Source organism: Ahaetulla prasina, chromosome 3, assembly GCF_028640845.1.
Source record: "Ahaetulla prasina isolate Xishuangbanna chromosome 3, ASM2864084v1, whole genome shotgun sequence".
Classification (NCBI taxonomy): Eukaryota; Metazoa; Chordata; class Lepidosauria; order Squamata; family Colubridae; genus Ahaetulla; species Ahaetulla prasina.
The window spans coordinates 175,124,074-175,148,154 of NC_080541.1; the positions used below are offsets into that span (position 1 = coordinate 175,124,074).

General features: G+C 38.1%; 1 protein-coding gene across 2 annotated transcripts in view; it reads left to right on the forward strand.

Moving 5' to 3' along the window:
* Nucleotides 1–24,081, forward strand: part of EIF2B3 (eukaryotic translation initiation factor 2B subunit gamma) — a 103,692-nt gene that overhangs the window by 29,398 nt on the left and 50,213 nt on the right. For both annotated transcript variants that reach the window (XM_058174726.1, XM_058174727.1), the window contains exon 6: nt 9,478–9,567. In XM_058174726.1, the coding sequence (XP_058030709.1) occupies nt 9,478–9,567 (90 nt within the window). The remainder of the gene's footprint in view (nt 1–9,477; nt 9,568–24,081) is intronic.

A 24,081-nucleotide genomic window follows, 5' to 3' on the forward strand; every position in this document is an offset into this window, starting at 1 on the left:
CACCTGCCCAGAACATGGTAAGCTAAGGGTAGCTGAGAACATATTAAAAGGGTAGCAAAAATGGCAGGAGGTTCCTCCCCTGTTTGTCTTCTCCTGAGTGTATTTTTTGATTGCTACCAGCTGGTAGCTATTTTATGAATGACTCTAATCCCAACCTAGACCTTATTATCCTTCCTCATGGCAGTCATTTTGTGAGATCACTCATTTAATTTTAAATATGCCTAAAAACCCCTCAGAGTTGAAGATTTTTATTTAGAGCATATAGCAGCCTCTACCTTTTAAAGTGACAAAGTCAACATGTGTTCTTACATTCAGATAAGAGAAATTATGAGCTAAATATTTCCCTATTCTCATCTTGCTGCTTTCTGAAATTTACCTTCTCCTGTGTTATTGTTTAAAAGAAAGAAAAGCTCCATATTGGAAATAAATATCAGAAAACCATCGATCAAGGGTAGAGAAGAGGAAGGGGAAGAATGATGGTAATCTGGTCTGGATTGATACCGCACATTTGACAACAAAAAATGGGCAAAGTGAACAACTGCATGCTGGTATATTACATAACACCAGTTTAACAAGTTTAAAATTAGATAATTCAGAATGAGAAAAGGAAGAAACTGTCAACATATATTGCATGTAGCAATCTGCCAATTATAAAAGCATATTTTGAGTTTGGTCTAAGAAGTAAAATAGGCAAAGCTCCCAGAGAGCAGATTTTCAGTGCACCTATTTTGTTAATCAACTTCAAAAAGTTAAGAAAAAAGAGGTTGGGGAGAGGGAGGGAAGGAATTTTGGCTGCATTCCTGGTTGCAGTTTATCCTTATTGGATCATTGCCATGACACTGCAGCTCCTGGTTGTGTTGTTTGCTTGCCCTTTGAGTAAACCTGTATGTTAAAAAAAAAACCTATGAATGTGTTTGTAGGTAACACAATAGTTATACAGGATACTTTATAAAAAATAAGGTGTAACAAATTCTTACAGAGGAAAGAAAGGAATTGTATTAAGTAGTAAATAATATTTGGTAATTTTCATCTAGAATCTAGGTGAAATGCCAATTTTTGTATGCACTATTATGAAAGCCATTTGTGAAAAAAGGCTTTTGGCAAGCTTTCTGATTTTTGGAGGACATAATTTTTTCCCATTTTTGTAATGTAGGGGTTTGGACTATGGGTATAGAATTGCCCCTAAAGAGTGGCCATGAGATATAATTTGCTTAAGCCACTCTTAACAACCCTGAGAACAGGGCCTCTTCAGACTTCTTTCTTCCCACAGCTTTTGTTTTTAAGAGCACTTGAAAATATTGTTCTTCAGGTAAATGTAGTGTTCCATGCTTGATCCATGCCTTAGGATTTCAGTGAACATCTCTTTCCCAGGCCAAGAAGCTATTGAATTTTTAAAGCTTTTCAGGAAGAAGAATCCGTGAGCACATTTTTAGCTGTACCAGACTCTATTGAAAGAATAATGGCTTGTTCCTCCATTCAGCAGCATTCTTATCCTAATAGAGTGCTTGAGTTGCAGTTGTGTCAAAATTATTTTATTTCTATGCTTTAACATTACTTTTGTCCCCTTCTTTATCCTAAGTATTCTTAATGAAAATGTGGGTATTTGAGATATGGTGGTTTTCTTTTTGTCTTTGGAAGCGCTTTGCCAATGATCCTTGCAAGATGGGGAAATATATCATCTGCACAAAAATTATAATGCTCTGCTCTTATTTTCTATCCCAACTTTTTTTTGTGATATACGTACCTTACTCGTTAATAATGAAGTCCTAAATTAGTAGTTATTAAATGATATTGGAAATGAAATAGGCCTTTTGAAAGGTGAACATGAGTCTTACAGCAGCATGGCTCATCTTGTTACAAAGATAATATAACAGAAACAAAAGTGAGAGTTCAATTAAAAAAAAACTCTTACTCTTTTGAAACTATATCTGTATGAAAGATACATTCTTTTATCACAAAAATATTAACTCAGAAATTCAGCCTATGTAATACTCTCCAGCATTCATAGTTCATCATTTTAGAATCCATTTTAGAATCATTATTTTTAATCCTTAAATAATGATTCTAATACCAACTAGTTTTAACTTGCAATTTACCAATTTATTATTTTTTAAAAATAAAATTATGTGTAATTGACGGCTGTCTAAAACGGAGATGGAGAAGAAAGCTAGGAAAAGGCTTTAAAGAGAAATGTTGCTTCTTAATCCTGTTTCCTGTGGCAGTTTTCTGTCTTCACTCATCACACAACTAAAATACACTGCGGCCCTTCTGAGAGGAAGATAGCAGAGTCTAATCCTCAAATGAAAGACTTCCTTCTGTTCTAACTGCTAACTATTGTGCATGGATACTGTGGATATATACTGTATTGCAAAGTATTTGAACACAGCTTTACAGTTAAAGGAGTTTTGTGAACTTATGTTCCATTACTGTTTTAGTCATTAATCTATAATGCCACTTTGGATGGTACGAGTAAAGTTAATGAAAAGAATAACTTGACTTCACATTCCTTTTTGACACTTCTCAACAAAAAAAGTAGTGTGCAGTTGATTCGGAGTTCTCTTTTTCAGTTTTTGGAAACATCTGAAGTAGCAACTTAGTCTTTTGCTATGAGAAAAATAAATGAGATACTTTTTTGCTGGAGGCATTTGTACATTTTTGTTTTGTTGCAAGTTAGAAATAGTAGAAAGCATATCCTGTTTATGTCTGAATTTGCCTTAAGAAATAATGTGTAGTTGGAAGTAGAGATTTCTCCTTTTGCTTTTCTATCTTTTCATAGTAAAAAACTGTTCCCGCTTTCCTGTCGATGGCGGAATATCTCTTCTTTTGTCCCAGGTTGATTAGTGAGACGCAGCAGTATGTCTACACAAAAGTTAGGTTTTCCCTTTGCTTTTTGTTATGAAATATGTTGCTTTTTGATATGAAATATCTAAGTGTGGCTTTTGATCTTGAAGATATTTTTCTCACAAATCTGCCAGTTCTCAATCTCCATTTATATAACTTTGAAAACCTTCTGCCCAAAACCTAGGCCTAAAATATATGAAGCTTCTTTTGGTACAACTCTTCTTTCCTGACTGATATACCATTTCATTCTTTAAGATTTTATCAACATGACAAGTAACCCTTGACCTACAACCATAATTGAGCTCAAACTAACTGTTGCTAAGCAAGTCAGTTCTTAAGTGAGTTTTGCTTCATTTTAAGACTTTTCTTTTCACTTGAACTCATAGTCTATTGTTTTCTAGCCTAGTGTCTTAACCACTAGACCAATATGTTTCATGCTACTATTATATAATTAGCACAATCTATTACTAATCTTTGTTGAATTACTCTTGCATATTAGAACTGTTCTCAATAAGTTTTTACAGAGCCTGAATGAAAAACAGCAATATAGGACAGCTTCCATTGTTATGTGAATCCCTTGGTAGAAAAAAGAAGGAATAAAAACCCCAGGGTCCAATAAAATTTACTAGAACCCAATGCATTTAAGAAGTGTATTCCTCCTCATGGACACTCTAAAAACAAAAACAATCAAAAGAAGGCACTAATGTTTTGCAGAAAGTTACAATATATACAATATATACAAGATTATAATATTTATAAAAAATGGCCAATTATCTGGTATGTACTGTAACAGATAGGATAGTCTCAGCCGTAAATTCAAACAGTCAGATCACCGCAGTGCTAGACTTCTCCTTTGCTATATCCTTTGAATAGCAGAGTTTCAGTGGGCCCCTTGGCTTCATGTCATGTTCTGAAGCCACATTGTGCTCTAAATTGCTCCTGTTACCCAAAGTCCTGTTGATAAAGAAAAAGCCATTGTTTCAGTTTCACTTGATTGTCATTTTATGATGTATTGTTCAAACAAACAGCACCATGAGTTACAGAATCTTGAAACTCAAATAAGTAATCCCCTGCTGTAACTTTTATCCTTTTTGAATATTTAAGTGGCTAGTTAAACACATTTAAACATTTTTATCTTGCTTCGGTAGCAAGATTTAGATTAGATTAGATTAGATTAGATTAGATTAGATTAGATTAGATTAGATTAGATTAGATTAGATTATGCTGGCTGGAGAGAGACTATTAAATAAAATTAGATTCACAAGACCACTTTCTATCAGTGGTTTTCTCATCTTCCTTGTATACTCGCTCTTCAGCCTTGGGACAATGTCCCCAAATAATTTTCTAGTTAGCTCAGTGAAAGTGGCAGCCATAATATGGTCTTTAAGACTTAATACATGGGTTTCTAACCTTATGGCTTGCCTGGGCCACATTGAATGAAGAGGAATTGTTTGGGGCCACATATAAAATAGGGGTCGCATTAAATTTAATGGGCTTCAAATTCACTTAAAACCTAATCTCTAAGTTTATGCCATACAAAAGGTATATAAGAGAAAATAATTAAGAAACCTTAGTGATATTCAGGTCATTTTAAGTCATAAAGTTCAATTTAGTAAACTGAAATTTGAACAAGCAATATACTAATGAATGGGTTCATTTGTTCTTGGTCTGTATAACAGGATAAGGTAATTAGGGAAGTACTGTATAATCTTTGGCTGTTAAACTTGAGAGAGTGGTTTATTATAACTAAACTAGCCAGTAACGGATACTGTATGAAATTGGGCAGAATCCATTGTAAACTTCCAGAAAGGACTTTGCCAGTCTTGTTTTCATATTTGCTTAGGGCTTTTTCACACACTGCATTCTGAAGCTGCTTGATTCCCAGAAATAAAATTGGTTTAAGAAACTTGTCCCAAATTTCAACTACTTCCTCTGCTTTGACCATCATAAGGGCCTGGTATTTTCTCTGGACTGTGGCCTCCAATTAGTGGCCGCCTCTGGTTTTTTTTTTTTTAACTCCTATGGCCCATACCAGGAAATGAAGCAACAATGGCTTTGCTTTCCATGAGTAAGTCTTTGAGGAGAGAACATGTGGATTCCATTGACAGACCTTTTCTTTTGTATGGACCTTTCTGTATTGGCTCTGCCTCAAACTGTGCACCAATCCATAGACTGGGAAAAATAAAAATAAAAAAAGGAAACCTCTTTTTACCATTTATTTTTTCTGTTCCTTAGCCTAGAAGGTAGCTCAACCAGTAACTGAATAGGAGGGGGCATTCCTACCACAGCACATAGTAATTAATTGTAATAAAGATACACAGAATGCAAACTGGAGATGCTGCTTACAATGGTAGAAATCCTAAAACACTACTTTGGATGCAAGGCAGGGGGCAAGGTTGAGTAACGGTTGTCACTGTATGTTCCTGCTCTCAAGAAGCACTTAACATGGTAGCCTAGTCATGCAGATCAGCCCTTAGTCATTTGTAGAAAATGAGCAGTAAGATGAATGAACAGATTCATGTATCAGTATATTGCTCATTCATACTTTATTAAACCATAATCGATAGCCACGTGAACATGACCTTTTCTGAAAGAATTTTCTATTAATCTTCTATTAAGTTTAGGTATCTTGTTGCCTTATATTTTATGCTTTATGATAATGTAACCATAACTGATTTGGATAACACCTAGGCCCATGATGGCGAACTTATGGCATGCAGCACCCTCTCTGTGAGCTTGCGAACAGTCGCCTCAGCCCAGCACCGCTGCGAATGCGCACGTACCTCCCACCGGTTAGCTGGTCTTTGGGTCTCTGCTGCGCATGCACAGGAGCAGGGCACATGCGGGGGCTGCATGTGCATGCATGGGGGGCGGGCCACTTGCTGGGACCACATGCACGTATGCGCGGGGCTGCATGTGCATTGCATTTTGCGGGTTCGGGCATGCTTTGGGGGCCCAGTCCGGAAAAGGTTAGCCATCACTGACCTAGACAAATAAATATTTAAAGAATAATTCTGAATATTTCAATATTGTTCAATTAGTATTTATTTGTTAAATTGCAAGTTTAATCTTAATTTAGCCTCCAAATGGGAGGAGCCCTTTTGCTTAAATGGGGCATTATTTTAAAATCCTATTGGTGGCTAGATTTGTTTTAATATGGAAATTTGTCCTCATTGCCAGGAATAGAGCTGGAGTGCTGCAGGGTTTGTATTTCTAGTATTCTTTCATAACTTTAATTTGTATTTGATTGTTGGCATGGTTGCAATATTTGTAGATCTGATTGACTGTCTAGATAATTTTTTTAATTAAATGCAGACTGAACTCACTTAAAACACGTTGCATTTACTTGTAAAAAGTTTTCAAATGATTTGAAATATCTTCTCTCTTGGTCATCTTTAAGTAGTTGAGCAAGCAGTTAACATTTATGACTCCATTTTAATAAATGTGTTGGAGGTCTTTTTAACACAAACAAAATGTGCTATGCAGGATAATTAAATCAATATTAACATGTAAGAACTTGCAATTTCTGGAATTGCTCTCTTAAAACTCGGATATAAACAAAAACCCTGTTATTTTTTGTGGTATACAAGCCCAGATGAAGGAGGTGTTTCCTGCTTTGTGCTGTTCATGGAATGCATATGGAGCTTTTGTTGTTGAATGTGACTTGCTCTGGATTTGGATAGGGACAAATGAGAATTTCAGTATCTGTAGCATGCATTTTCCAGTTAAGAAGGATAGAGAAGGAGTTGAATTTTCCAAGGACCTTTTGAACAGCAGTAGCTACTATACCTGGCTAAACAAATAGGTGTAATACAGACACTGATCTATAAATTCTCAGAGCAGATAATAAATATTCTGTTTAAAATCCAAAAATTTCATACTTGTTTCATGAACTTTGCATCTGTTGTGGAAGGAACATATAGAGCTATCATTGAAGATAATGGAGGAGACTTGGTTTGTAGAACATTCTTCAACATAAAAAACTCTTACAAAATATTAAGTGTTGTTACGTTCAGCAATACTCCAGATAATTATCATGCCTATTAGGATGGAAATCCCCTTAAATTTAGTGGGCTTGCTTCTGTTGATATATCCATATACTTGTGCATATTGGATCTTTCATCTTTGATCAGGGATATAAATGACAGAATTATAGTAGGATCAAATCTGGAATAGTTATTTAAATGTTTTGCTATTGGTATTTTGCAAGGGCAGGCAACTTTTTTATGGCCAGAGGTAGGATACATGGTAGAAAATAGGTTTTTTGAATCTACGGCCATTTCCAACTCTAGCTGAGAATGGCACAATGTGGCCGCTTTGGGGCCTTTTGGTAGCAGTCTATGTATGCCAGTACACGTATTTTTGTGGGTGTATCATTTTGGTATCTCTCTTTCTGTACGTTAGAATTACTAAACTACAGGGAGATTAATGGAAAAAATAAGATATATACTCAAAGAAGTTATAGAGATCACCTGGTCTGAAAATATTTCTCCGGTTTTGAAGAGGCACTTCTCATTCCATTCTAATCTCTTTGAAATCAGTAAATCTAAAAGTTAGACTTGCTTTCTAAAGCTCCAGTTTCTCTCCTATAGGTATTTGGTGGTTTTTGATGAATTTTAAATTGCCATTTTGAATTGTTCTATTCTGAAAAATGAGTACAGATATTTCTTGCTTACCAGCCATTCATTCGGCATATCATAATTAATATTATGATATTAAGATAGTCCAAATCCTGAAGATGAAACTCAAATACTTTGGCCACCTATTGAGAAGGAAGGACTCATTGGAGAAGAGCCTAATGCTGGGAACGATTGAGGGCAAAAGAAAAAGGGGACGGCAGAGAATGAGGTGGCTGGATGGAGTCACTGAAGCAGTTGGCATGACCTTAAATGGAGGTAGAGGACAGGAAGGCCTGGAGGAACGTTGTCCATGGGGTCGCGATGGGTCAGACATGACTTTGTGACTGCCAACAGCAATTATGATGGTGCTGAACCGTTGGTAGTTATGTCCAATCCTCAAAGGTTTTGACTGCCCTGCACGCCACTGCTGCCACCCCTACCATCTCTTACTGGCCCTAGCTGATCTTTGTCATTTTGGAGGAAAAAGATGGTGTAGGGCAGCCAAAAGGGCAGAAATGGGAGAGGGATAAGTGGATGGGAGTGTTGAAGCAGATGCAGTGAGGCAGGAGAAGGGTTTGGTCCTTACCTAATGGTGCTCCCATAGCAACCACAGCCAGGACTAATGAAACTGCTGTTGCTAAGTAGTGCCACCATGTGATGTTCCACCTAACAACCACTTCACTTAGAACTCACAATTAGGAAAATTAAGCAGGGTCTTCTGTACATACATATGTTGAACTTGTCAATCGAAAGGTCGGCACTTCAGCAGTTCGAATCCCTAATGTCGCATAATGGGGTGAGCTCCCATTACTTGTCTCACCTTCTGCCAACCTAGCAGTTCGAAAGCATGTAAAAAATGCAAGTAGAAAAATAGGGACCACCTTTGGTGCGAAGGTAATGGCATTCCATGAGCCTTTGGCATTGAGTCATGCCGGCCACATGACCACGGAGATGTCTTTGGACAGCTTTGGCTTTGAAACGGAGATGAGCACCACTCCCTCGAGTCGGGAATGACTAGCACATATATGTGAGGGGAACATTTACCTTTACCTTACTGTACATTCTTTATTTAGAGGTATTATATGCTTAGAACCAATATTCTAAAAAATCTTCAGTTGCATCAAAAAAAGTTGAATTTCTCTTTTCCTTTCATTTGTTTTCTTAGGAGACTGAAAGTAGCTTTCTCCAACTTAGTGCTTTTCTAATGTGATAACATTGGGTTGGGTAAGATTGATTAAAAGAATAGAGAGGGTTTTTTTAAAATCTATTTCAGATAGATTACATTTTCTGTTGCTAAATAAGCTACAAGTTGAGCACTCTTATCTGTCTGGACAAAGGATGTATAAAACACGTGATATCACAATTCCTAAAGCTTTCTGTAAAATTTATACATTCAACTTTCCAAGTTTCCAATCAATCACTGCCTATCATGGTTAGAAATATTTGTTGTTACCAAAATGATATTCTGTAAATGTCATGTACTGACAACAGTACTGACATCTACGGTTGTATTTTCCAAAAAGAAAGAAGTAAACAAATTAAGCTGGTAAAACTTATTTGAAAAAAATGTATTTGTATGGAAGCAGAAGAAAATCTTACAAAGGAAACATTGCAAATAGTTTGTTGAAATAATATTAGGCAATATTGGTATTTCTAATTTAAATTGTTGCTGCAGTTCATATCAGTCTTTCCTTTTGATACCAAACCTTAAACAGAAGTCTCCTGCAGAAGAACTTGTGGCATAGATTTAATGCAATATCCGTTTTCATGGATTAGAGCCTGATGTACTTACAGAATGGGATCAGTGACAAACTGGATAAGCAGGTGTGTGTTTGTATGACAAATTAAAGTCATGGGAGCCATCACAATTCACTTCTCCACTAATCCCATAGCAAAGGTTTGGGAACACAGATGGCCCTTGTAAAATTTTACCATCAAGAAATTTTAAAGTGGAGCTCTTAAAGTAACTCTGGAATACAGAGCTAAGTGACTTCATTCTCTGTTATTTCCTCTCCAGGCATTCACGAATTCACATTAGGACAGGTTTGATGGATGCTCATCTGTACTGTTTGAAGAAATGTGTCGTAGACTTCCTTGTGGAGAACAGGTAACGAAAAAGATCTAGAAACCAAATGCACTTCAAAAAATGTTTGAATGTCACACTGGAAACATCCTTCGCCTTGTTAATATAAAGGATTACAATATACAACTAGTGTTTTTCTTGCTTTAAATATAACAACATCCTCTTCAATTTGTGATCATATGGATGCAATTCTATGAGCATTTCTTTTATGCTCATGGGATATCAAGGAATGCACTGTACATTTTAATGATATGCATTGCAGGAGTTCAACCTCATTTTCTACTTATGGGCTCTCATGTGTATAAAAGAAGTGAAAGAGAAGCAGAAAATATTGAGAAGATCCCGTCATCTTCCTACTTCCTCTTAGGTACCATGTTTCAGTTTTGAACATATGCATATAGTTATTCCAATCCTGTTCTCAGACTCAACAGTCCCTTTAAAAACAAAAACTTGAGTTTTTCCAGGGCCCACTCCAATGCCTTTCCAGCAGTGAAATCAGATGAACGATGAGCAAGGATGCCTGAGAAAATTAAAGAATATAGTGTGAGATGAAACCTTAAAAGTGCTCCTCACCATCATTATTGCTACCATTCATTTATGCTGCAGAACATACAAATGAAACATCATCTGTAAGGTTTAATTATATGTTTTTAAAAATAATTGAGTCGGAGGAAGATTATGCAGGCTAGTTGAATTGAAAAGACAAGAGCTTATGAAAAATGCTTGGCATCATTCTCTTTCCTACCTCTGATTTGCCACATAGCTTTTTAAAGATAACCCAAATGCACTTTAAAAAATGTTTGAATGTCACACTGGAAACATCCTTGGCCTTGTAATACAGGATTACAATATACAATAAGAGAAGGGGTAAATAAAAAGTTTATCTTTCTGCTTGTTGCATAAGGAATCACTCAGTTTCTTCCCTTTCCTTAGCTGAAGGGGTGCTATGGAACATTCCTCTTTGTCCATCAGAGGTTGGGACATGTGTAAGTGACCACAATTTTTTGTTAGCCATCAAGGCCACCCAAACTTTGTTGGTTCTTAGTGGGAAATCAGTTTAAAGAGGAAGGCGACAGTGACAAGTTCCATTTAACTGAGAGTTATCTGCAGGATGTCTTCTCTCTGGAATATATCAAGTGAGGGGCAAGTTTATTCAACATGAATGCTAGACAATTGACACTAATTGACAAGACCTAAACAAGTTGTTTGGACACTGGAAATTAAATCCAACCCATTACCTCCCCTGCTTCCCTTTTGTATATGATGGTAACTTTCCACCCAGTAGTAGCATTAGACAATGGAGGATTACCACACTGAACTAATAATCTTGTTGACTTCATACTGAAACTTAATACATGCCTGCTTTGTCTTCATTTGTATCTTATTAAGGAATTTTTCTTCAGCAGTAATATGAGTATTTCTATTCCTTTTGTATGGGTCTTCTTTCTGTACATTATTTTATCTATTTGTAAATCCAATCCTTCTTAGGATAAATCCTCACGTTGGCTATTTTTGATACATCCTGTGTATCTTGCGGTGTTCCTAATATGAAATTTGAGGCCACCTACTGAGAGGAAGAAAGACATCCTTTTATGGAAGAAGAGAGAGATCCTGGCTATAATGGTTTAGCCGTAATGAGGATCTATGTATTCAGCTCAAACTAGAAGTAACTTAAAGCTGAACCCCAGGCATAACTTTCAGTCCCACCTGCTTCAGATGCTGCTGGAGCTGAAACAGCTGTGTTACATAATATTTTTGCTCCCTTGAAATACTGCAGAAGCCACAGGTGATGACAATTAAAGAAAAAGATAAGATGGTAAGGATAGAGTTTAAATGTTATGGCCAAGTGATATAGTCAAGATGATAATTTTACCTGTATATTACAGACAGGTAAGGAGGTGAAGGATGACCAATGGGCAAACAGGTTTCCTACAAATAAAATAGATTTCTGTAGCAAGAAACCGTACTTTTATTCCCTCTTCCCCTAAAATTCTTGACAGATTATGACAGAGACAAACAGGCAGAAACAGATCAGGTGGTGAGTAAAGTCTTAAAAATAGTCCCAAGAATGTTTCTTTGCAAGGGCCTCTACAAAATCATCTTCAAAACAATTCTTACATATGCATTTGAATGTATAAACTTGATATTTTTATGTTCACCAGCCTTTTAGTTTAAAGGCTACTTATTTTATATTTTGTTAGATTAGATTAGATTAGATTAGATTAGATTAGATTAGATTAGATTAGATTAGATTAGATTAGATTAGATTAGATTAGATAACATGTTATAGTATCACTGATTTATTTTATCTGTACTCTCCTTAGTAATAAATCCATGGTAAAGTTGTTATAACAACTACTGCTGGCTGGCCATTGGCTGCATGCCAACCATAGCTACAGGAAAGATAGATCTGTACAGGATGTAAGTAAAGATTGCATTCGCTACATTCTTTGCTATCAATATAAGACAGGCAGTTATTTCTGCAGTTATTAGTTCCTGAGATATAAACCAGAAGAAAAGACACTACTTTCCTCTTAATTCTCATGTAATGGCCTGATCAATTTGGCTTCTCTTTATTGAAATATGCCAGATCATTAATATTGAAGATCACCATTCCAAGAGAGAGAGAAAAAAGGCTGACTAAATAATCAATAAATGATGGAATTTTAAAAAGGTTAAGAGATGATGGTTAATGAGAAAATATATTAATAAAATGGGAAAATGCAAATAGGAAAAAAGTAGTATATATATTAATAAATAATACAACTTATAACTAAAAATAAGTTAAGATTAGTAGATGGAAAAATTGTATTATTAACATTAATTAACATTAATAGTGTGTTAAAGTATATTGTGAATTTAAAATATTAAGGATTAGAAATTGTGAGGATTTTGAGATACACTCCTGGGATTGATTAAATATTGTTAGTAATTGGCGTTATTAGTAATCCTACACATTTGGAATACTGAAGTTATGTTGGAATAATGAGAAATTCTTAAAATATTAAATAATAGTAATTTAGTAGGAGATAACAAATACAGGGAACAAAGAAATGTTATTTATGTTTAAATGAATTAATGGGAAAATGATAAAGGATTATGAAGAGAGAATGATATTGTCAAAGTCGGAAGATTAGGATTCCACATACTTATTTGTATTATTCTTGTTAGCATTGTTTAAAAAAGACTTGACCCAGTCAATACACTGTTCACAAAATATGTATGGTATGAAAAGAAAACTGTGTGTGTGTGTGTGTGTGTGTGTGTGTGTGTGTGTGTGTGTATTGAAGATCACCAGAACCTTCTGCAAGTAAAACATGTTTATAAACACACACATACCCACATTAGATGTGATTCAGGATGTTAGTCATTACCTACAAAGCCCTAAAATCACAGGGCCCAGTTACATGAGGGACCATCTGTCTCCCCTAGTATCTTCCTGGCCCCTTCAGTCCAGCAGGATTAGTTTGCTCCAAATTTCTTCAGTTAAAGATTGCCATCTTTGGAATCTGGAAATGCACCTTATACAGTATCTGTCATAGTACCTACTCTCTCCAATAAGAACCGCTATTTGCAACCTTCGCCACCTGCTTCCAACATGCAAAATCAATGGGAAAGCCAGCAGAAGGTTGCAAATTGTGATCATGGGAGCATGGGATTCTGTGACTATGTAGTATTTGCCTAACAACAGCTACTGATAGTGCCAGAACTGCCTTCAAAAGACTGTGTGGCCCCATGACAGTACATCTTAGAATCTCATTGTTTAGCAATGGAGTTCCCTATCCCATTTACTATCGATGTGACCTATAGCTCCCTCCTACAGGTATATTCTACCTGTACCTCCCTTCTGAACTGAACCGAAGACGTCTTACAGATGAGCAGTGAAGCATTTTCAAAGGAAAAAAATAAGAACAAAGTTGTTTGCCTTTTGGAAAAAAGCACCTTTGGATTGATTCAGAATCTTTCCAGTTGGAGAAAGTGGATTATTTCAAACAGAAGCCTTCGGGGCTAAAGGAACTGAAATTATAGTCCAGCCAATTTATCAAATGGAATAGCAATAGACAAATTTAAAGATTTTTAATTCTAACATTTTTTACTCCTGATAGCTATACCTAAATCCTGATGATGCTACTTAGTTTGATAGTGAAAAGTCTGCAAGAAAACAATCAAGCTCAGAGGATACCAGGAAACCCCCAGTTCAACCCGGAGCTACAAATATCCCCTTCTATAGATACCTAAATATAAATCTAAACATGAAAACTACATTTTTAGTTTTCATCTGTTATTATATTTATGCCTCCTCCTTTCCCCAATAAATTCAAATCAATGTCCACTTCTTTCCTGTTCTGGTTTAACCATCACAACAAGAAGTCAGATGAAGATGGTAAATTTGAAGGCTATAGATTTGAATTTGGATCTTTCCCATCCCTAGAACATGGAAACCAAAAGGACAAAATAGAACTCTGAGCTACTCAGAGCACAAGAAATGATGTGAGAATGATTAGGAACAACTCTTGTGGATAAATTCTAAAGATTAATAAGTTAAATAATTAGTTTTGTCATATTTTGTTACTTTTGAACCCATAAATGTCAAATTTAATAGCCCTACCCGGAGCAGTTTCTCGAGCAAAGTTAATCTGCTTTTCAGAAAAAGCTTTTAATGTTCAAGCGGAAACTCTTGGCTTCGTTGTATTCAGAGAAGCAAAGTATCAAATATGTTTTGGGAAAGAAGAAAAAAGCCTTTATGGGTGGATGGAAACATTGGCTATTGATAAGCCACTTCCTCTGCAGTTCCCTTCCTCCTTCCTTCAGCCAACCAAAAGGTTTACGGTGACCTTTTCTGGAAAGCTGTTCCAGAAAAGATTATTTTTCTCTCATCTGAGCTGCAGACTGAAAGGAATGCTGTGAAGAAAAATCTTCAAAGTTCTGTACCTTCCATGAATAGTACCAAGATCGCCAGAGGGTAGGAGCTGTGTTTTGGTTGATGAGAGTAAATTTTGTCCACGGGCTTCTGCTTGATTTGCTTTGTGGTATGTTGTACACAGAGGCCCCTGCAGGTTTACATTAAGATATTGCCCAGACTAAACCAGTCTGTAGTTTTGCTTTCTCCCTTTCAATGCCTTTTTATCATTCACGCTGTCACCTGTGTTTCCTGGCAAGGCCTATGGACTGTGAGGGAGGTCTGGCAGAGTCAGACTTCTTCTGGCTTTAATGCATGCTCTCTCCCTCTCCCTCTTTCTCTTTTTCTTCTTGCCTGCCGGAAAAATGTCTGTAAAAGAATGCTTGCTGTGTGGATACTGAAGAGAGATACTGAAGAGAGAGCACGTCAGTTCGGTGACTGATTTCTTCCTGATAATGTTCAGGTTGTATAATGAGTATTTTCCATGTGAAAAGAGAAATTGAGCAGATTACAATTTAGGAATTAAAATGCAGACAAAGAGATGAAATGGCCAAACAAAATTAAAAATATAAAAGGTGCAGCTAAAGGGAGACCATTCTTGCAGATTTACTGAAAATTTAAATAGTGTCACAGGAAAAGATTTAGGGATGATTAGCATTTACTTCAAGTAGTCCTCAAATTATAACTGTTTGTTTAGCAACTATGCAGAGTTAGGGTGGGTGCTGAACAAAGTGAATAGCAATGGCTTCTCAAAGTTTTGACTGTTACAATGCTCCTGCAGTCACGTGAACAAAATTTGAATGCTTGACAATCGGCTTGTACTTATAACTAGTTGCAGCATCCCACGGTCGTGTGATTGCCGTTTGCAACCTACCTTGCTGGCTTCTCACAGGCAAGGTCTATGGGGAAGCCAGCAGGAAAGACTGCAGGTTACTTAGTAACTGCCTTTCTTCACTTGCACACGCCACATCCTCCTTTGCTTGCATGCATCCCAGGTCTCTTTTCTTGGCCCTCCTGGCCTCCCTGCATTCACACAAACCCTCCACCTTCTTTCTCTGGCCTCCCTGTGCTTGCACTCACCCTTGCATTCTTTTTATGTAGCCTGTCTGAACTTGCACCCATACCACAACACACACACACACACTCCAAATTTGTGTGCGACCTGCACTGGACCTCCCAGAGCTTCTCGTACCTTGCTGCAGCACCTCCATAGCTTTACCTGGGACAGCCTCTGTTTCTGACATAATACCCACGTATTTGGAGTTACCACAACAACCAGGACTGCCTGGATTGTTATCTTGAAGATAAACTCAGAATGTTTATAAACTCAATAAATAAACTCAAATTCATTCTCAGAATGTTTATTTATGCACAATATTAATGTATTGGTTGTACAAATAGTCCTCCATTTACAATTGCAACTGGGAACAGAATTGCTGCAAGCTTGCTTTATTGCAGTTTTCATCTCAATGGCAGTATTATTATTATTATTATTATTATTATTATTATTATTATTATTATTATTATTATTATTATTATTATTATTATTATTTACATTTATATCCCGCCCTTCTCCGAAGACTCAGGGCGGCTTACAGTGTATAAGGCAATAGTCTCATTCTATTTGTATATTTACAAAGTCAACTTATTGCCCCCCCCAACAATCTGGGTCCTCATTTTACCTACCTTATAAAGGATGGAAGGCTGAGTCAACCTTGGGCCGGGCTTGAACCTGCAATAATTGCAGGCTATTGTGTTCTAATAACAGGCTCCTTACAGCCTGAGCTATTCCGGCCCTATTCCAGTACAACTAATACATTAATTTTGTGTATAAACAAACTTTTTGAGAATGAATTGTCAATTCATCTTGAAGTACTATAGTTTATCCTGCCCTTGGGATTGTACTACTGTACTCACTTTTACTAAGGGATGATGCAGATAAAAAAAGTTACATAATAGTTACAAAATTCTACTCAATAAAATTAATTAACCAATAATACCAACAATTAAAAGTACAATGCGACAATATATATGTAAAGTATCTTATGATATCGCAGAGCACACATATATCCAGAAATCATATAAAATAAATGCCCCAAAAATTACCAGTCTTAATGGGAATAGGGTAAAATAATCAGAACCCAATAATAATAAAAAAATGTTTCTAAAACCTCTTTAAAAGCCAACTTGTTTTGAAGAGCAAAGGGTAGGGTGAAACTGATTCTAAAGCAGTATTTTTCAAACTTGGCAACTTCTTAAAGTAATGTGTGGATTGCTGGCTGGGGAATTCTGTGAGTTGAAGTCCGCACATCTTAAAAGTTGCCAAGTTTGAAAAACACTATTCTAGAGTCATGGTGCTGGGTCTGTGAAAAAAGACCACAGCCCTAAAGGAAAAACAGTAAGGTGACTGTACCCAAAAGAACATAAGCAAAAAGCATGTTTTTTAAATGGATAGCAAATAATATATTTTAAAAGCTGCTGTCTCTATGCTCATACATTTAATGATAGGATCTTGATTTTAATAGTAGTGATTTTACTTTTTATTTTTTTAATTGATATAAGCTATCTTGATTTTTTTATAAAAACTGAAAAGTCAGCTATACATTTCATAATAAAGTAGATAGAAATCCACAAAGGGCCAGTGTGTTCAAAACTTTTTTACACTCTATGAAAAAATGATTTTTTTTCTTCCAGAATCATCTAATAAAAGTAGCTTACAGGAAATTCAAGACAAACAAAATATCTTTTTTCATTGCATAACAGGGTTAGCTGTGAAATGTGCTGTCACAAAAACCTACCCTCTTTCCCCCCAAATAAGATATCCCCTGTTAATAAGCCCAATTGGGCTTTTTAGCGCATGACAATAAGGCCAAGCGCTTATTTCAGGGTTCAAAAAAATATAAGACAGGGTCTTATTTTCCGGGAAACACGGTAGATGTATTTAAAAGAAAATGAGATTAGTTCTCAGTGGGTACTAGTCAGGTTCTCAGTGGCTACTAGTCTGTGTAGTACAGGGGTAATCAACCTTTTTACACCTACCGCCCACTTTTGTATCTCTGTTAGTAGTAAAATTTTCTAACCACCCACCGGTTCCACAATAATGCGCCATGTATCATCGTCTGCGCATGCCTCTCGCGCATCGTGGATTGGGTTTGGGGGAGGGGCGCCGGCTACCAGCTCTGCTTGTCTGTTACAGCTGGGTGGTGTGGGGGGAGATGCGCGAGCTATTCTGGGACAAGGCTCTTTGTTTGCGTTCGCACTATAGCACCATTTAGTTTCACTTACGTAATCTGAACTAAACTTATGCGCAGACGATACAAATAGTATATTTTCAGAAATTTAAATTGTCATGGGGAATTTTATAAAACCTGATGAAAATGTTTTTAAATAATGCTATGAAATTTTTTTAAAAAGTCAATTAAATTAAAAAAAGGAAAGTGCTTCAGTATTGGACAAAACCCCTACCGCCCACCATGAAAGCTGGAATGCCCACTAGTGGGCAGTAGGGACCAGGTTGACTACCACTGGTGTAGTATACCTAGGACAGTTACATTGTGCTTTTTAGTATTAATCATGGCTCCGAGGATAGAATCTATCCTGTGGGTTTCTATAGGGAAGCTGAGGAATCACTAATAAAAATGGAGGAGAACTAGATATAAGTGCATCAGGACTGCTCTTCCATAGCTGTATGTTCACCTGTTCTTTATTCTGTTTGTGGCCACATCCAATTCTAGCCCCACACTGTGGGAATTTGCAGCTGCAACAAATCCTTCTGATATTTTTGCTGTAATCTACATGAATTAGCTTTGAATGTTTCTAATGCTACTTGTGTCCATTCTGCAGCTGGCAGAGCAATTTACATCTACAGCTGTTGTTTGGAGTTCTTTGAAAATTCCAGCTTGTTATGACATAAAAGGAGCCCATTTGGAAGGGTTTTTCCACAACCTGAAATACCCTGATTAGTCTTCCTGCTGTGCCCTCCACTTCGGTTCCTTTCTTCCTATACACTTAACTGTTGGTGGCCAAGGCCACCTGTGATTAGTGTTAATGTGCAATACACACTACAAATATAACTGTTGCTTTTTGTTTTGTATTTGGTATACAATTGTCATGCTCTGTAAGGAATTTGAGGTACAGATTGGTGAGATCACTGTTTACAATTAGCCACAGTCACAATAAAACATAGTCACATTCCTATTGTTAACATCACTTTTGTAATACTGGCTAGTCAAGTGTTTGCTTTTCCTCACACACACACACACACACACACACACACACACACACACACACACACACACAGAAAGTTTTAGGTTGCTTCAGAGAGAGATAATTTATAAATGCAGTATTCCCCCCTGCTTTTTATTGCTCTTATACACAAAGACATTAGTCAAATAAAATTAAGAATCACAAACAGAAGTGGACCATAAAGGAATAAGCAAACTATAATTATGAAATACATAGAAAACAAACAAAAGGAATTTATCAAACCGTGAGGAAAATCTTGGTCACATAAAATAATGTTGACTGGACCTTTCCACTGTGTTGATAGGAAACCAATTCAAATGTGGAGGATAAACGTATGTCTTTAATCTTCCAAATGTTTCATATATAATTCAGCAGCACAGTCTCATCTATAAAAAAATTTCTTATTCCAACTCCATATTAAAAATCTTATAAATATTAAACCAAATGAGTACAACTGTAGAAAATGCCCAAAACATGAGTCTTTTGTAAAATTATCCTTGAAGCATACAGTTGAGATCTAGCCTTACTAATACCCTTTGTGTCCTGAAAATATGAAAAATAACCTTTTGTTCTAGTCATCACTTTTTTAGAACATGCATTACAAATTCAATATTCTGTAGAACTCTTTGCCTATTAAATCGTAAAAAGAAGATATTCTAGCCCAGGGGTGTCCAAACTACGGCCCGCGGGCCAACTGCGGCCCGCGGGTCAGTTTTTTTTGGCCCGCAGCAAATTCTGGAACTATAATTTAAAATGGCCCTTTTCGCGCTGCGAGGCTCGCGGCTCCTCCCCATGGGCGGGGAATAATGAAGGGAGGGGGCAGAGGAGGCGGCGAGCGGGAAAGAGGCTGCTGGCTGTGCCTGCCCCCAGCAGTTCTACCCTCACCTTCCTCGGGCCGCCATCGAGAAACAGGTGAGGAGGGGTTCTGTCCTCGCCTTCCTCGGGTGGGAATAACGAAGGGAGGGGGGGGAGGCGGCAGCAAGCGCGAAAGAGGCTGCTGGCCGTGCCCGGCCCAGCAGCTCTGTCCTCGCCTTCCTCGGGTGGGAATAACGGCGAGGGGGAGGCGGCAGCAAGCGCGAAAGAGGCTGCTGGCCGTGCCCGGCCCAGCAGCTCTGTCCTCGCCTTCCTCGGGTGGGAATAACGAAGGGAGGGGGGGGGAGGCGGCAGCAAGCGCGAAAGAGGCAGCAAGCGCGAAAGCAGCGCGTCACCAAAAGGAGAGACCCGACAGTCTTTTAATCCGGTGTAAAATTGGAGGCTTGGGTGGAATTTTAAATCAAAGGAATGCATTGATCAAACCAATATGCAATTCGGGGGGAAAAATCCTGCTGGGCGTGTTGCACGAACTGGACACATCAATCCACGCGCCTTGGTTGCACTGAAGTAAATTCCGCGCAAATCCCGAGTTAAAAGCTCGGAGGGTTAACAGCGCCTGCCGTCTAGACAGGGGAAAAGGGAGCGCTCCATTTCTAAGGGTGGGTGGAAATGAGCGGACTGCTAGGCGCAAGAAGAAATCTCAGGAATAAGAAATGCAAAACCCAAATCCGAGCCAAAGTCTTTCCAGGGTTTGAAAACCTGGGCAAGGCGGATTTTCTGGCTTCTGCAGAAGCGGAACCAGGAGTCTGCCGGGAAGGATCCGCCGAGTATCTTCCGGGTTTCTCCAGTTTCAAAGAAACCCTCTTTTCCCCAGCGCTTCTTCCAATCTGCAGGGCTCGAATCGCCAGCCTGGGGCTGATCGCCGCCTTGCTGCTCTCTTCCGGCTGCCCCACCTGCTCTCCTCTGGCAGCAACCAAGGCCCGACTCCTCCGGCCCGGAGACTGCGGGCTCTGCCTCCCTTCCCGGCGCTTCCTCTTCTTCCTCCTCCTCTTGCTTTTACCGCACCTGCTACCGCTGCAGCCCTTGACGCAGCTTGACCGACGGGCGGAGCGGATCCGCCAGTCTTGCCTCCTCCTCCTTGTGTCCCGGGGAAGGAAGGATCCAGTTTGCTATGGCGCTGTGCGGTTTCTATGGCTACCCTCCGATACTGGAGCCGCCGCGCCGCCGCCTCTTGCCAAGACAAACCACTCGGCGGCGCCTGCAGCCACCACTTTTCACCCTAAATCCCTCCGGGCTGATCCTGCAGGAGCCATAAGCATCCTCTCCTGTACCTCTTCCTTCTCCCGGTCTGGAGAGAAAACAAAAGTATCCAGGTGGGCCTCGATGGGAGAATTGCAATTATCTTGAAAAGGAATAGCGGACTAGGGACACCCCGAGGGGTATCTTAATTTTGGATAAACTTCTTTCTTTTGGATGCTTCTGGGTGGAAATTCCTGGGAGAACACCAGACCCCAAAGAGTGAAGCTCATACCCTGGGAGTCCGCAGGTTACTCGACAGATGCTCAGAGGTATTGGGTTTTTTCCCCCCTTTATACAGATTCTGTATAAAGTCAGCACCCACCCACCCCCCCCCCTACAGAATGAAGTATTTTGGGGGATATTAAAAACAAATAGAATTAGAATAGAATAGAATTGAATTGAATTGAATTGAATTGAATTCTTTATTGGCCAGGTGTGATTGGACACACAAACTCGGTAACTTTAAAGTAGGTGGACTTCAGCTCCCAGAATTCCCCAGCTATCAATGGTACTCATCAAGAAAATTGAATTGCATGTTGTTATGTTACTACAAACTGAATGTGACTCAGCCATATAACATGATGCCCAGAGTTGCATTATCACAGAGATGGAAGGCATATAAATTCAATAAATAATGGCTGCGATATAAATAATGCAAATGTATTTTATCTTGCATTATCAGAAATAGGTCTTTTTTCTGCATTAATCATTCTTTACTTTCAGTACAGGGTCCAATTTTGAGTACCACAAATATGGATTGAGACCAATTTAGATACATTTGGAGAGAAGCAACAGGGATGATCGAGAGTCTAGAACAGGGGTGTCCAAACTTGGTCTCTTTGAGACTTGTGGACTTCAGTTCCCAGAGTTCCTCAGCCAGCTTTGAATTTACTCAGTCACATGAGCAGTTAGCCACGCCCACCAGTCACATGACCACCAAGCCACACCCCAAAATAAGCCACGCCCATTCCCCGTGGCCCGGGCCTTTGCTTATTTTTCTGTATTTGGCCCTCACTCAAAAAAGTTTGGACACCCCTGTTCTAGCCCCTTGTTTCCCATATCTAGCTTAGTAATGCTTCTGCATTTTTATCTGATACTTTTTTAAAGCACCAACAGCTTACTAATTTCTACAAATCCATTAAAATATATTTTACAACCATTCACAATTACCACAGTGATGAAAAATCTCTGATCAGTCCACACATTTACAACTTTGCTGTTCTGTAAAGCAAAGGCAAGCTGAAGATCATAAACACAGTTGCATTTCACTTATTGACCACTTCATTTAACAACTGAGTTATTGGTCCCAATTATAATCACTAAATAAGGAGTGCTTGATATTATCAGCTTGAAGGATGCCCAGATGAAGACAATTACTACAAATACCTGGGCATCCTTCAAGCTGATAATATCAAGCACACTGAAATCAAGAAGAAGGTTAGAAGTGAATATATCATGAAAGTGAAAAAGATCTTAAACTCTGTAATTAACACAAGGCAATTAACATCTGGGCAATTCCAGTCATTAGATAAACAGCTGAAATAGTTGACTAAACTCAAGCAGAACTAAAACATCCATTCAGTGAAATTGACAGAATCTACTTGCCAAGGAAAATAGGTGAGTGTGGAATGTTGCAAGTCCACCAGACAGTTGAAGAAGAAAAAAGGGCATTGGATGAATATCTAAGGGACAGTGAAGAAGATGCCCTGAGGCTAGTATATTATGAAGACTTAATTGGAGAGACTAAACTGGTCTACAAGAAAGAGCAAATGAAGAACAGAAAAGAGGCATAGCAGCCCAAAGTATTGCATGGCTAGTACATAAAAAATAGGCAAAGCAGATAATAACAAGACCTGGCAATGGCTAACAGCAGGAAAATTGAAGAAAGAGACACAGGTGCTAATTGGAGCTGCATCAGACCAGGCCTTAAAAACTAATACACCCAAAGCCAGAATTGAAGAGGACAGCAAAGGAAAGCAAATGCCACTTCTGCAAATAAGCTGAAGAAACAGTGGATCACCTACTTAGCTGCTGCAAGACTCAGTCACATACTGATTACAAACAGTGGCATGACAAAGTAGTAACAAGTAGCAAGACTGGTGGGACCACAAAATAGACAAATAATAGAAAATGAAGAAGCTGAAGTTTACTAACTAAAGTTCCTTTCTAAGATTCTTATTACTACACTACAACCTCACCAGTGATTGGTCATAATAATTCTCTGGCTTGTTAATAAGCAACTGTCAATATTTTATTTATGTATTTACTCTGTTCATACGCTATATTTCTGCCTTTCTGTTCAATATGTTTATAATTTAAAATTCTAAAACAAGATGAAATAATGAAATACAGCCTTGCTTTAGACTGTGACTGCTTTCATTGGAGTACCTTAGCAGGAAGCCTGTATCTCTTAGCAGAACAATGATAAAAGGTTTGTCTTCCTATTTCTTCCTCTGTGTAATAAACAATTGCAAAGATTTGAACCCAAGCAGCAGTTTAAATTTGCTCCACTTGTGCCATAAAATTTCACAGCCGAATGGCACAAAGGCAGGCATGCTGTGTTAAACTTAAAGTCACAGTGGTTATAATTTGAGTAACGCACATGGAATTATTTAAAATATCCTGGTCTACCTGACTACTTTAACATTTCTTTTCACTTGTCATTTAAAAGTATAAATCAGGATCTGGGAGTAGGGAAAGGAAAATGATGTGGATTGCAATCAGATTTTCTTTTTTTTTTGCTTAACTTTTCCATTAGTGCCAATAACCTTGATTCTCTATCTCAGAAACTGCATACCTCTTAAAGGAATAAATTGATCAAGAGAGTTTTTTGTTTCCAAATTCAGAATGTGCTCACCAAAGCCATATTATATGAAATCAACCAAACTTTGACGTAAGGAGCCAAAGAGGCAGATGGTATTAACTAGAGCAATGGTGGCAAACCTAAGGCACGTGTGCCAGAGGTGGCACTCAGAGTGCTCTCTATGGGCACGCCCCAGCCCAGCTCCATTGAGTCTCTCCCTCAGGGGGGAGAGAGGGAGGGGGGGAAGAGAGGGAGAGAAAGAGGGACGAAAAGAGAGCGAGAGAAAAAGAGAGGGAAAGAGGGAGGGAAAGAGAAATGATATTAAAAGTATTTCTTTCTTATTCTTGCTAAACGTAATATTTCAAAAGCAGAAAAAAAATGAAGGGGCATAAAAGTGCATTTATCACGTTTTTCTTAGAACATTTAGCTGAACTCTGCCTTGTTTATCATTGTTTAAGGTAGTAAAACCTCATTATTC